The sequence below is a fragment of the Brachyistius frenatus genome, unplaced genomic scaffold (assembly GCF_029030835.1).
Source record: "Brachyistius frenatus isolate BFR_SWC_R1_liver_20210118 unplaced genomic scaffold, ASM2903083v1 Contig_42, whole genome shotgun sequence".
NCBI classification, from domain to species: Eukaryota; Metazoa; Chordata; class Actinopteri; family Embiotocidae; genus Brachyistius; species Brachyistius frenatus.
Window position 1 is genome coordinate 1475380 of NW_027210641.1, and position 15675 is coordinate 1491054.

At 40.3% G+C, this 15675-nt stretch overlaps 2 protein-coding genes across 2 annotated transcripts in view; both read left to right on the plus strand.

Moving 5' to 3' along the window:
* Positions 1-2855, plus strand: part of myo3b (myosin IIIB) — a 62353-nt gene extending 59498 nt beyond the window's left edge. Inside the window, exon 36 of the mRNA XM_069702430.1 lies at positions 2735-2855. The gene's annotated coding sequence lies outside the window, so the exon portion shown is untranslated. The remainder of the gene's footprint in view (positions 1-2734) is intronic.
* A 3311-nt stretch (positions 2856-6166) lies between these two features.
* On the plus strand, positions 6167-11224 carry sp5a (Sp5 transcription factor a). The gene is made up of 2 exons (XM_069702543.1): positions 6167-6499; positions 6807-11224. The coding sequence occupies exons 1-2, from the start codon at positions 6449-6451 to the stop codon at positions 7881-7883; spliced, it is 1128 nt and encodes a 375-aa protein (XP_069558644.1). The 5' UTR covers positions 6167-6448; the 3' UTR covers positions 7884-11224.
* Positions 11225-15675: the final 4451 nt, after the last annotated feature.

The following is a 15675-nucleotide window of genomic DNA, read 5'->3' on the forward strand; positions in this document are numbered from 1 at the left end:
GCTTTTGTTTCAGCTTCCTCTCACCTGCAGTTTGTTGAGGGCACTCTATCCACTGTTTTGTTGTTAAAACAATTTGCATGAATATAAAATGTGTGCACGCGGGGATGGGAGTCTGTTCCAGGCTGCTAATCTTAGAAGTGGCCAAATGTTCTGGTCAAAATTACAGCCTCCCTTTTCACTTGCAAAAGAGAAGAAAAAAAGGAACCATTCAGTTTCCTCCTGCTGTAAAGAAGGATGAAGCTATGAAAGGCTTACATAGAACAATAGAAACAATATGGAAAAGCTGTTATCCTGTATGCCATGAAATTTATTGACTTAAAAGTTTTCTTGGTGCCTCCGGTGCTGGAATGGGATTTGACAAATCAGAGCGTGAAATTATGATTAGCCTCTCTCGGTTTGTAGACGGAGCGGGGCACTAGCAGACTTGGCATGGCCAAAGGTGTAACCTGTTTTGTTTTGCCCCGGCATTGCTTTCCCAGATGGTGCGACCAGCTGCCATTGAATAAACGCTGGACTGGTAACAGTGTGAGAATTACCACGGCCTTGTTTTAGTTTGGGGTGCATAACAGAAAGCTTGTCTTTTCTGCCACTGGCAGGAGGAAGTGGAACGGTCACCTGGTGTTCAACCACACGACCTTTAGATTGAGGTCAAACTAAAACACTATCCAATGTAATTGTTTTAAACTCCGTCCAGTAGGTCTTATATTAGTCTGTCTTTACATGTGAGAAAAGTTGAACTTTAACAAACACTTTACTTAATTTAAATATAGCTTTTTTTGCAGTATTTTAAATATTTTTTACATTCGTTTTAAGAAAAAGGTCAATCTCTTTGTTTATTAAAGAACCCAACAATGTCATCTTCAGATTTACCAAAACAAATTTTTCCACTATTGTTTTTTTTTTTTCTTTCTTCCAAAAACCCAATTGAAGGCAAAGGGAAAACACCACGATGACATTAAATCACATAAACGCTGCTCTTTAGAAACTTCAATTCTAATGAAACTTGGTGGAAGTGTGTAGCGTGGGCTACGGAGGAATCCATTACATTTTGGAGCGTGTTCGAATCACGGGGTGGGTTCACAAATTATTATTCTTTTTCATTAACATTGCAAGACGCTACATTTTTGCCTAATAATGGCAATACAACTCTCATACAGTAGATGGTAGTAAAGTCAAATAGTGACAAAACATAGGCCATCCCCGATACATGATGACTCCAAATCTCAATCTGCATTTGCGGGTACTAGTAGTCCTCCGGGATTCACATGTACTTACTGAAACCTGATACAGTAAGCAGTTATTATCGCACACTTGTGGAAAGTAGTTTCATAAAGGGGCACCGGTACAACACCTGAGACGGGAGCGTTCAGATAGACACGTCCATACTTTGACATCATTCAGATAGTTTTGGAAACATATCCAGACATATGTTGTGACTGCTGTTGCAGATTTGCATATCACAGAAGAATGGACAGTTGCCTGTGGCGGAGCTCCGTGCTCTCCCACAACCCTTCTAGTTTCCTCCTGTTTTGGTCTTTTGAAGGCACTGACTGAGGTAACAATTTGTTGTGTACGGTTTAAGCATCCATTGATAAAAAAATATTCAAAATTTCCCACAGTTATGCCAATGCCCCATTGCTCCACATCAGCTAATGCAAAACGCTCCAAGAAGCGTGTAGCAGCTCTTATTCTCAAGCACTCTCAAACAACTCAACACAAGCATTTCCAACACGGCTAATCTACTTATATATAAACAAATATTTAAAAACGTAAGTGCAGGAAATGTAAATGAGTTGCCCTTGGAAGCTAATGGCACTTAAATATTTGCGGATTGTTTTGTCTGGGGCATCTCAGTTTGATGATTGGAGACGATGTCTATTTATTGAAATGTTTCCTGGGAGAGCACTGCAGGCTGTAACTCTGTACATTATCACCGAGGAGGAGAGTTTTCCTCTTTAAGGCTGGATTAACACATCCAGGGTGGGCTGAGCAAAGGTAGAATGACCCGTCCCGCCTTACGTGACCCCGGGCCAACCCGGCCCTTTGCCAAGGCTTTGCTGTTTGCTCTTGAATATGCAGAGATCCCCGGCTTCATAGGCTCGGAAGGAGGGAGAACGAGACGGAGGGGGAAAAAAGAGTTGTATCGCGTTGCAGGGAAAATTAGTGAGACCAAAGTTTGAGTTTCTGTGTGTTGGGGGCTGCGAACAATGGCAGCTTTCTGTCAGACAGCAACTTCAAAGGTCTGCTGAGTGACTGCTCTGAGTTATACTTTGTTGTAGATCACTGAGGAAATTCACAGATGTTTTCTCATACGAGACACCATTATAGCGGCTCAAGTACCCAGTAGCCTCGAGCATCTCTCCCTCTCTCCCCCTCTGTCTCTCCCACACACTCAAACTCACTCTCACACATGCACCTCCTCACCCCACCCGCCCCCGAGTCTCTCATATCTCTTGTATGAGACAGATGTGGAACCTGTTTTCTCTCCAACTGTCCAGAGAATAGGGAAAGTTCAAAAGGTCTGGGGTTGTGGTGTTGCTCAGCGACTGTCAAACCCACACTTCTCCTTGTCAGTTACCTCAAAATGTCAAGATCGTTCACACTTACACTTTCCCACATCCTTTGTGGGTCAATAGAATAAGGTGTAAATCATTCTACTAAAATGATATTAATGCAAAACTGAGTATTTTACTGCATCATGAAAATGTCATTCTAGTTTTTCTCTCTCCTGCAGATTGCCTTCTTCACCTTTGAACTGGACCAAAACATCTCATCTACACACTTGACATCTCTTGTAAATTTATATTTATTTCGAGTAAACTGCTGTTTTATATGAGTCAAATAAATGTCTTTAAACCACAGAGCTTTGATTATTATTGTATTTTTATTTCTACTCATTACTAGTGACATATTTTCACATTGTATACAAAACCTGAACGATTATGGTAAATATTTCTACCTTTTAGCCGCCACACAGATGTTATTTTGAAGGTCACGGGCTCATTCTTTGATATATTTTTTTTTATCCCAGTCTAGATTTATTAATATCTATACGTCCGCCTTGAGAAAAGACACGAAATGTGGATATAATTAAGCACTCTTAGTTTCAACACCTGCTGTAATTTACATATATATAACAATATATAACAAAAACAAGCTCTTTTTTACATCAAGTAACGTTTACATGAATTACAATCAGCTGTTGAACTTCCACAAGGTGGTTCATTTTGTCTGAAACTAAAATTCTGATCAAAATAGAAATATAATGTGAAGATGCATTGATTCTCTTTGTTGTTCTCTTTGAATTTTATTGTTAGATTATAAAAAGCCGCTTCAGTTTTCTGCCTCTTAGATCTAACACCTGTGGGAGTTTAGTTTTCTGTCACAATCACAAGTCTGCGTCTTTCTTTTAGATGATCTGTGGATGCAGCTTCAAACATGTCTGCTCCTCTTAAACAGTATTTCTGTTGATCAACTCTGCTTTATGCTTTAAAGGACAAAATGAAATACACGGCGGCTGCTGACCGACTCCATGTTCGAAACCTTGAATGTACAGGCAGGAAACTATTGCACTGGGGTTTCCTCCAAGTTCATTTTCCCATCAAATGCTGCAAGAAAATTTTCTTTTACCCGAACCACTGCCGAGGTGACCCTGTGAAGCTTGATGCATGGCTGTGAGATGGTAGAGGTTTGGAGCAAGTAAATTACCTCCGGGACTGGACATTGTGTCAAGCACACAGTCATGAATTTCTTACAAACTATATCAAAGTCCTGCTCAGCCAAATCCATCCCCCAGCTGGAGTCCTATTGAGATGCATTAAAATGTAAAAAAAAAAAAAAAAACGCATTTATGGCTGAACCGAGCATCTCAAAGGGAGATATCAATAATTTGTTAATGCTGATGGCTCGCAAAATTCATGCAGTTGTCACATATGGCTGAAATTTGCCTTGCATAACATGACAGCTCGCATGTAAAGCTGATTTATGTGAAAATCCACCCTGAATCAGAATTAATAATGCGCTGTTTTAATGTCCATAAATCAGTGCTGCATACGAGGATCACAGAAAAATCTTCATTTTGTTTTTAGGTGGATTCCCACTTTACTTTAACAGTCGTCTGGTTTGACATAAGCGAGCAGATTACAACAGCTGACATTTATCTGACATTTAAACCTGAAAGCAAAAAAAACAACTGACAGCAAATACAAACTTTACAGGGTAGACTGTAAAGATGTTTACTGCTTCAGAAGGTTTATGACGTTTTATAATTCTTTTTTCATTCACTTTCAGCTCCTTTGTGTCAAAATCTTTGTTCTCAGAATGTAAGAAGTGAATGCTTCGACACCAATAAAGTACAATTCACAGTGAAACTCAGCACGGGTCAGGTATTGTGGTACCACTTTGTAATGAGGCGTCCTTTATGAAGCTGTAACAGCTTCATAAATGCCTTATAAACCTTTTATTCAGCAGCTGCAATCCATACGAACAACTTTGATGTTGTAAACTTGTGAAAAATCTAGTTTGTTGGTGTTTATCTTCGATCATCATGAGACACGTCTTTTTGAATTCAACTGCACTTTTGTGAAAACGACATACTGCAGCGATCTAACAACCCAAAACGTCGTATTAATGTCTCAACGTTGATCCATAAACCTTTTGGTTTTCCAGTAATTGTTTAGTCACGTGTCTTTGCCCCCTTGTGTCAAACTCAAAGTGAATACATGCTTATCAGCAAAGTGTCTTCATTGATAGATAATATGTTTTAATAATGCCTGATATAATATAATATAATAACTTCTAAAAGAGCTGCTACAAAAGTCGACGTGTTCTTTGTGTCGAGGATAGATTTAATATGATGTGGCTCAGGATCCAAAGCAGTGACCTTCCTGTTTACTCCATTTTTACAAGCAAAATCAGCCACCGCTGCCATAACTCGATGTAAACAAGGTTAATCACCACTTTAAAAAGAAAAAAAATCAGTCAACAGTGTGACTACACCAGTCCTGTAGCCAGTGATGTAGTTTAACATGGCTCCAGAGCAGCCCAGCAGGACTCCCCCTTTCCCTCATGACTGTGTGTAAAGCCGTGGGAGAGGACTGGGAACATTAATCCCTTCAAAGGAACAGATCTAATTCAAAATCTGCCGCTCCAAACTAGTTGAGAGGACAGTGATTGTTTCTGCAGGGAAGCCAGATAAAGATCAGAGAGTTGAACTACAACTTCCATTTTTTTCCAGCTCCGCCACAAAAGTTTTGGATGTTATCTTATGAAAACTGCATACTTTTGCCTTCATTAAATGTTCTGAAACCCCAAAACATTATGCAGGACATCTGGGTTTAGCCTTCGTGCTACAGTTTGCTCATATGAAGTGTTTTATTTGGATGCAGCGGTGCATCAGATTGAGCCTTTTCCTCTGGATTCCCGCTCAGACACACTGACATGACAAGAAAACGGTGAAATTGAGACATCCACGTTTCAAGTGCTGCTTTTGTCACATGATTTAAAAGAGAAGTTTCCCTTATGTGACATGTTTAAAAAACATTTGTCTGCTGGGAGTTTTTCTTCAGGCTCTTAGTTTGTCTGAGTGTCAATTTTGATGCTCAACAAAAAGGAAAAAAAAATGTAAAAAAAAAAAAAAAATGACGTGAGGTCCTGATAAAACAACTGATTGAAATGAGTGAAGGAGAAAGAAGTATTTAAATAATTCAGAGAGGGCATAATTAAGTGTTTAATGCCAGTGTTGTAGTTCAAAGACGGAACAAAGACATTTTTAATTCAAATTAGAAATGTAAAAGAGATTGTGCAGAGATGAGAACTTCGTGTTGAGTCACTTGATTTGGTCTCTTTCCTCCATCAAACAGTGAAGGCAGCGCTCTTGGAGATCTCCAGAGATAACAATGTCACATTGTCACATAGGGTTCGGCTACAAATCCTTAATTACAAAAAGAGGATCAGATGACTACAGCATCCAATACCGGGGTCTCCAGGCGGCGTGGGGGTCTTTGATCAAGAAAATCCAATTATTTGTGTATATACATTTCCCACATAGTGATTACTTCATTAATTGTCCCGCCTTTATCTCCTCCCTTCCCAACCCCCCTAATAATCAGCTCCTTTATCCAGACCAACAAACACACCATAGGAGCTTTGTGGATTCAAAGGATTTGCTTTCCCCTCTCAAAGAGCCGCTATTCTTTGATGATTGGGCAGCGGCAAACTTCAAAGTAATAAATCTTATTTCTGACTGGCTGGCGGCCCACCAAAGTCCTTATCAAATTCTAAGAAGTGATCCCTCACTCTTCAGATAGACCAAGGATATATCGGAGAGAGGAAGCACTGGAGAGTGAAGAAGACCTGCTCGACAACATATTTGCGCGCGAATGCCCACATTGATCTAAACTCCAGCTTTTTATTTGCATGTGTTCGCGTCGCGAGGAGGACGTCCACGATGGCAGCAGTGGCTGTACTGCGGAATGAAACACTGCATGCTTTTCTCCAGGTTGGTGCCCAAGTTTTCTCTTCACTTTGACCACTTTCATAAGTTGCGAACTCTCCGTTTGGAGTCTTTATTTTACTTAACGGAGATAAAAGTCGGTGAACTTTGATCGTCTCACTTTAATGAGCCTAAATGTTTGAGTGTTCGTGTCTTATTCTGCAACATGCCGCCAACTTGTGTAGATATTGAAGTAGATTTAGAGGATTAAATTCAAGCAAAGCACTTCGTCGGGGTTTACTAGGAAAGTATTTGTGTGTTCCCTCCTCATTGTGTTGAATAGTGATGTGGAACATGTGTCTCGATCACCCAGGATCGCACTCCCAACTCCTCTCCAGAGAACTGTAAGCACTCTCCGCTGGCTCTCCTGGCTGCCACTTGTAACCGGATCGGGCATCACCACGGATCGAACCCGGCAGATTTCCTCCAGGTCCCCTACGACCCCACTCTGGGCTCCCCTTCGCGTTTGTTTCACCCGTGGACTAACGAGGGAGCCCCTCAGAGCAGCCTGGCCGCCACCTCCACTTTCGGACTATCTTCCAAGCCCCAGCTGTCTGCGCACATCCAGAGCTCCTTCAGCTCCCACCACGAACTGCCCCTCACCCCTCCGGCAGACCCCTCGTACCCCTATGACTTCTCTCCGGTGAAGATGTTGCCTTGCTCCATGCAGTCTCTGCAGTCCACCTGCCCCCCCACCTACGTCCCCGCCGTCAGCTACGCGGCCCCAACTCCCATCCCGGCCGCAATACCAAGTTTCGTGACGGGACACTCCGGCCTTGTGCACCAGCAGCAGAGACAGTTGTCCCCAAACCCTGGAGAGGATATTCCGTGGTGGAGCCTGCAGCAGGGGAACCATGTGAGCCACTCTTCCCCCCTCGGTCCGCACCGCTTCCAGCTGCAGAGGGGCTTGGTTCTGGGACATACGGACTTTGCGCAATACCAGACGCAAATCGCCGCTCTGCTGCACACGAAGTCTCCGCTCGCGACTGCGCGGCGCTGCAGGAGGTGCAGGTGTCCGAACTGCCAGTCGTCCACCTCCAGCGACGAGCCTGGCAAGAAGAAGCAGCACATTTGTCACATACCGGGTTGCGGGAAAGTTTATGGGAAAACTTCGCACCTTAAAGCGCACCTGAGGTGGCACTCTGGGGAGCGGCCGTTTGTGTGCAACTGGCTGTTCTGCGGGAAGAGTTTCACCAGGTCGGACGAGCTGCAGAGACACCTGAGGACTCACACTGGGGAGAAGCGCTTTGTTTGCCCGGACTGCTGCAAGAGGTTCATGAGGAGTGACCACTTAGCAAAACACGTCAAAACTCACCAGAACAAAAAAAGCAAGTGCCACGACAAGACACTTGATCACGTGAAAAGAGAGGACACGAGGAACATGTTGTAACACCTTCTAGTCATTCCAAACAGTAGACGTGAAAATAGTGCAATACAGTCAGTCCATCATTAGTTCACAGTGAGCTGCATCTTTAGAGGGAATCTGTTCATTCTGCTGGTTGACTTCTTACATCCTTAAACCATAGTTTCGAACATTGCTGGTGTGTAGCACATTTTTGTATATATATAAAGTTTCATAAGTTAATTTGGGACCACGGAGAAGTTCGAGCTCATGAGTTTGAATTCACTGTCTATATCATACCCAGGAAGACAAGTTTTCAACTTGTGTTTTGATCATTGTCTTCGGTGGAAGATTTCACTCCCCTGTAAATGATAACTTAATAGCTTTTGTTGAATGAAAGTGTCTGTTTTTGCTCCATGTGGGGTGTTTTTAAAGCATGCTCTTGAAAAGATCTGCTGTTGTTGATATGACCCAAATACTGTGTGAGAATAAAAGTTATAACATTTTCCTCATCTCAGAAGAATTCATTTAATGTCCCTCAGTTTTATGAGTGATGAGGCAGCCAGGCTTTAAATGTGTGAGGAGGTGGATTTACCTGGAATGATGTGCGTGTGCTTTGTGAACTGTTGCTGTTGTCAAAGTTTTACAGCAGTAAAAATCCAGTTAAAAATTTCTAATGATTTTTTTTTTTTTTTTTTTTTTTAGAGTGAAAATGAAAATCAACTGATTTCAGTTCATTTTTCATTTCCGGCTGTTGGTGAAGGTCAAAAAGAAGCAATTTTACTGAAGTACAACATGTTTATTGTTTTTTCTACTCTGGAAATGAAAAGCTCTTCTTAAAATCCTTTTTTGTTGCTCTTGTTTTGTGTAACCTTTAACAAAATCCAAGCAGCGAGGTGACGGACGTTGAATTGGTGGGGGGTGTATTTGGAAATGTAAAAATGTCCACCACAGCGTTGAACTGTGCGAGGGCTGAAATTTTGGTCGCCAACTGAGTAAAACCCGACAAAACGTAGAAGCGATTCCTCCATCAGATGCCGACCTGAGCGCTTCAAACACGTTAGTGAAACCTTCATTTAATTCAACTCCATACTTTGTATTTCAGTATGAAAGTTTTATCCTTTCATAGATGAAGGTACAAAAAAAAAACCAGGAATAAATAAATTGAACTCGTACATGTTTGGAAAATATCACACGTATTCAAGAATGTTTTTTTTTTTATAGTTTCTGTTTATTTGTTCCTGTCATTAGAATCGGCTGTAAACATGCTGTACTGTGTTGGTGCCCTCTGACAGGTGATCTGGTCTCTGGGCCGAGATGAGTCCCGTTAACAGGAACTCTGGATCATCACCGGATTCTGGTTCCAACAGTGACGTTCAGGATGTGCAGCAGATTTCTTGTGGCTGAGTTTGTCAGATCTTTCACAGACGGCCGGTGACGGTTCACTTTCAGCTGTTTTGACCAATCAACAGTGACGGTGTTGATTATTTTCAGAATGAAAACATAATCACGTTTGTCATATTCGCCACTGCTCCACCAGGGCAGTGCCTTGCTCAAAGGCATTTCAGTGCGCTACAACTTTGTGATCAGTTATAAAGTATTTCATGTTGACCTCCTCCACTCTCATTTTCTTTCTCATTGGTGATTTAAAGTGTCAAAAGTCTTGACATAAAAAAGAAAAATCCCAGATTTTTTTTAACCTTGAGTTTCTTCCTTCCGTGAAGTTAATGAACACAAAGTGAAAGTGAGAAACTTGAAGCGAGCTGACTGGTGAGAGATCCAAGCATCCGGTCAGTGACCGGTAACGGATGCAGAGGATCACTGCTGTTCTGTCTGATGTGGGATCAGTGTGAAAGGAAGGAGGCTGCCATTCAGGAGAGTTTGGAGCAGTAGTTTTTTGCCTCAACAGCGCCCCCTCTTGTAAATTGCAGTGGCTCATCAGAGCAGATAAATATGAATCTAAATGTAAAGCATTACAGTAAATATCCATTCTTGTTTTCTACGATTCTTTTTCCATCATTTTTAATCCCAACATGTTCATAACTGAGCCGATGTCGAAGTCACTTCGTAGTTCTCCTTTTTTCCACCAGTGTTGGTTTTGTTTTATGGTTCTTGGGTAAAGCTGCAATTTTTTTTTCCTGTTTAAAAATGACTTAAGTTTACTTATTTATCCTTTATTTATCACAAATAGTTTCATCTGTTGACTTTAAAATGCGATTCTTCATCCAAACACAAACATTGTTTCAGCGCCAGATTTCAAGGATTGAACGTGTCACCGTTCCTAAACTGACGAAGCACGGACAGTTTAAAACTAGCCTCAGGTAAATGCCCCACATTCATTACATTTATTTATCTACTGTAACTTATCCATGTGAATAAACTAAGATATCATGTTGCTGGTGTTGTGTTAAGATTTGTTCAGAACAATAATGTGTGTTGCAGGGAATCAGGCCAATATGTTGTTTTTTTTAATAACGATCAAATGAAAAACACAGATTCAAATTTTCATCAAAAAGTCTTCATTGATAATCAGAATGAAATAATTGTATTTGATCCATAAATACAGATTGAGATGTTCAGAATCATCAGATTAATTTTGATGTTGTATTTATCATTATTTGGACCACTTTTTGACATATTATTCTGCACTAACCTGAAATGTTACTTACATCCAGTCTTCCCCATAATTTGCATGAAATGAACATATCATATTCATCACAGAAGAGAATATGGAATATACGGGGGAAACTACAGTATAGGATGAGATGTGACCATTTGAACTGTAAAGTCTTTATCCACGTTTTCTGATCCTATTATAAAAGGAAGCCTATGGATGGATGTGTTGAATGCAGCCAGACTGGCTCCTCACAAAGGCTGCGATTTGGCTCCATTGTCCAGGATACAGAGAATATTTGAGAACTCTGTTGGAGGCCATAATGCGTAACTGTTCATAGCGAACACATTATGTGATGTGGATTAAATGTATTTTTCAAAACTCAGAAAAAGATTTTAAGAACTTCATATGTCAAACGCCTGACCAAATGTTACTCCATTTTTTTTTTTAACCTTCACTGTGATTGAAAGAGAAACATCATTAGCATTATTATCATTAGCATAATCGTAGATTAAATGCTCATTTCCATTATCTTATTCTGTATGTCGTTCCCTCCGGGGAACACTTTTTTCAACCCCCTTCCAGAGTATTTATAGGCAGTACACAAACAACAGTAAACCCTTCATTTGAATAGATCACCTGAGGCGAGAGGTTGTTTTGACCTGTTGTTATGTTGTTTTTTATATATATTATTTACACAAAATTAAATAAGGCATGTTTGCTATCTTCTGTAGCTCTTCATGTTCTTCTACTTGTTAATAAATTGTGCATTATTTGTAGTTTGATTCTCATTTTGTACAACAAACAGCACATTTGTGGAGGTTTTAAAGCAGAAGCCAACTGTGTCTAATAGTATTAGTGTTATAATACTAATTTGGCTAAACAATGGATCAAAATATAGAATAAAATGCCATTAACAGCAGGTCAAAACAACACACAGGTGCCGTGTAGAGCCCCCCCCCCCCTCCTCCCAGTGTTGACCTGAATTGGGTACATTTTTTATTTAGTGTTTAAATATAAGGAATAATTGATTACTGAATGTAAGACATAATATTAATCATATGATGTGGCTCCCTAATTTATATGAACACATGATTTATTTTTGTACATTTCTTGATAATATTTGTAATTGTTTATGTTTCTCATTATGTTTACAAGTATTCACATACAAGTACTTTCTAACTCTCCGTTACTGCTTCACAGACCAGATGAAGGATGCAGCTCCAGAAGTGATTCTGAATCCACCTGCAGCTGCTCTTTCTCACACGTTTGTGACTTTTAATTTCAAGTGTAAACGGATTCAAATTAGTTTTTGAAAGAAGTCTATAAGCAGTTAGCAAAAGCTTCATAACATATCAATATGATGACTGGTTATCAATTCATTAACTGTACATACAACTCGTATCAGTTGTTCACTATCTGTTTATGATATATTATAAAGCAGCATGTAAACACTTTGTACATTTCAGTGATTATGTTGTGCTTTTACGTGCGTCTACATGTGGAGCGATGCTACTGTGACTGCAGCATTAATAGTGACATTAGGTGAATGCTGAAGGAAAAGTTAAGAAGTTTAATATTACATTTAAATATCAAAAATAGTCTCTGCCGTCAGGTGAGTTCAGTTCCCTCCATTATATGTGATCCAACTTCACTTGGTCTGCAGAGATTGTTCAAAATAAAATACATGACGAGCAGCGGATTAAATAAAATCCCTGATGTCAACAGTTGTGCTGCTTTCAGTGGACGACACAAATACCTGAAACAGCTGATGCTACATTTAGTTCAGCACGTAGAAGAAGCAGGTTTGTCTGGACGCAGGACAGATAGTGAATCTGTGAGCTGAAGCTAAAACATCTTTCTTCTCTTTTCAGGGCTTCTTTGCCCTCAAAGCCTCTGAAGGTAATGTGTTTACTGCTGTTACCACGGCAACAAACCTTAACCAAGTCATTTTAAGCCAAACTAGGATCTTTCCCTCAGGTTTTAGAGGTTTTACTGAACCGGACCGATCGTAGTGTCACATGATAAAACTGATTTATTTTTCAGCAATGATTTGTAACAGTGTTGGAAGTCAAAGATAAATATTGTAATACTGCTGATATTTCAGGAAGTAATGTCATATTTTTGTAGAAATCTTATTTTGTTGCTCAGTGTACAGAACAATAAAACATTCACCTTCGGCTGCAAGTCCGAAAATGGATTCAAACAATTATGCAATAACTTACTCAGATAAAAATGAATGAACTAGTCAATGACTACAAATCTTTGAACTGAACTTAGAAAAACATTTAGAATCAGCAAAGCTTTTCATAGTTTCCATAATGAATCCCCTCCTCTGCTAACTTCATATGAATAATTGGAAAGATGCTTTCTGGCATCTGTAAGTGCAGACTCATCCAGTAGACACTCTTTGAAATGCACCTCATAAGAAACTCAAACTCAGCTGTTCTGTGCTTTTGCAGTCGAGCTTTCAGTGTCTGTAGCTGTAAGAAGGTGATAGTGATTTTCATGACTCACAAGAGACCTGTCTAAACTACCTCCATGGTTATAGCAACACAACAGACTCACTCAGTCGAAGACAATAAACCTCATTGTTGTGTAATCAGGACGACCTCGTACTGCATCTCTTACTATTTGCAAAGCAAAACAGCAGAAAATAAATATAATCCTGTTGTTTTTTTTACCTCAGACAGTCATTGCTTTACATTTTGATGGAGACGAACATTTATTTTCCATCGTTCAATCATTTCTCTGATTGTAACCAGACATTTTGAGTCATTTACATTTTTATGAGAAAATTAAAGGATTCTACTTTTGTCAGTGTTAATTGGCTCTTAAGGAGAAACGGTTTTGGGTTTTTTTAAACCATGAAAAATTGTAAAATTGGATTCTAACTTTGACTTGTTCTAGACATATAAAAGTGTTGTGATAAAGAGGAAATTTCATGCTGGTTCTGATTAAAATGGTGACTCTTGAACAGAGAATTATGTGTTGGAGGTCAGACAGTCAGTCTCATGCTGGTTCCATGTTTTATACATCAGTACACAGTGATTAGATGTAATTAAAACATGTTGATTTTTTTTTTTTATAACTGATTTTCCTTTATTCAGCACATAAATATGTTGAGATGCAGATAAGCATTTATGTAGCTGCTCAGTGAACACTTATGATACAAAATAGTGGATCTACTTAAGCCAGCAACTCTCTGTGAACATATCTTTGTCTCCGAAGCTGTAAAGCTGTAACCGTGTTTATGATCTGTCCTTGAACCTCTTTGAGCATGAAAAAGGAATCTTCTTGTCTTTAAAAAAGAGAGCTGAATTCATTCATGTATTATACTAGCCTGAACTGGACCTGAGTCATTCTCTCCACAATGACATTAAAATCATCAGTTTTCTGCTAAAAGTTAAATGAGGAGATCAATACCATTCTCATGACTATGTTAAATATCATTGTCACCATCAGCTGATTACCTTAACTTCTCAATGAAGCACGGAAAGATGACGAAACAGCTGGGGGGGGGGGGGGGGGCAGACCTGGTCAAATGTATAGTGAGTGGGAACTGGAAACTCCTGACAGAGACTTCTGTCCATAAGATCTTGAACTTCCTCCTCCGCAAGAGTTTCTTGTACATCCAGAGGGAAGAAGAAGACATGTCTCGAGGGTTGTCCCTTGTCCCCAGTCCTGTTTGTCTTGTTCATGGACAGGATTCAAGGTGCAGCTGGATGGAGGGAACCTTAGAATTGCTTTTCTGCTGTTTGCAGACGATGTGGTTCTGTTGGCTGCATCAGACCGAGATGAAGTCACTTTAGTTCTGGCTCAAAGTGAAGGAGTCCAAGTGTCTCTGGGTCTTGTTCATAAGTGATGTTGGAGATTGAGAGGAAGATGGGTGTGGTGTCCAAACTGTTTTGGTGAAGAGGGAGCTGAGCGCCACTAAAAGCGTCTCCAGTGAGTGTCCTCTGTCGGGTGGCGGGGGACAGACCCTGGGCTAACCCCAGAACACACTTAAGAGAATATACTGTATGTCTTCTGTGTCCTGGAAGTGACTTGCTGTGGACAGGGACGTCTAGGCTAACACGGTTGCCATGGTCACCCAACCTCGGATGCGCGTCAGAAAATGAATGAACGGACGGACGGACGGACAGCCAGAAGTACTGACCTTGTTTTGACAATTGAAAGCAGATCTTTAGTTCATCTGATGTCAACACACATCACACCAAACTACATTTCAAATGACATAGCTGCATGGTTTTGCTATAGCTGTTTTCTTGCTACTACGGCCTTCCTAAAGACAAAGACCAGCAAGCTATAACATGAACTTTAAGCCTGTAGGAGTGAGCGGGGGATTCTTCAGACCTGGACGCTACGTCCACTTTTATATCCGGTCAGTGGGACAGACTGTGGACGTTTCAGTGACTCACCATCGCCTCTTAATGTACAAAGAGGTATTACAAGACGAGACTTAAATCTTACACACTGCATTTTTTTAAACTTTATTTTTGGTTTGTGAAAATGAGATAAAAATGGGAGAGCCAGGATTTTCTCAAATTCCGGCTACGGCCCTAAAACATTGATGGTTGCTGCTGATGCTATCATAGTTTCATCTGCTTTAATAAGATCAAACGGAGATTTTCACAGTGCAGCGTTTTATCCTTAATCCTCAGCACTGAGCTCCGGGTTAAGAGTCAAACGCCAACGTGGTTCATCTCTCAGCAGGTGTCTGTTCACTGGAGGCTGAGTTTTAGAATAGGTGTCTTTAGATGCAACTTTTCACACATAGTGTTTTAGTGATGGTGAATAATTCCTGGTAATCTCTGCCATGTACATTTCTCAGGACGTTTTGGATGATTGAACTTGATTTTCCACTGTAATGACCTGGTAGAGTTTATTGAATATCAAGTCAGATTTTTGCCCGTCTGGGTCTTGAATCAAAGAAAGATGTTAACAAAAGGAAATTCATAGTAGGCTGCAAATCTCACATTGAAACAACTGGAACAGACACGGCTTGTTTTCTCAAAGAGGTTCTTTATTTCTTACACACTTCTGCCATTTCACACAACTTCAATGAAATCTTTGGCTGTAGACTGCAGTGAAAATAATCACTGTCACAAGCACAGATACAGAAATAGTCGATCTCCTTGACAGCTGCCCTCTCTCCCTTCTCTCCCCTCTCTCCCCTTTCTCACCCTCTACATTTGGATTATGCTCCCTCTTGTGGACAGTTTC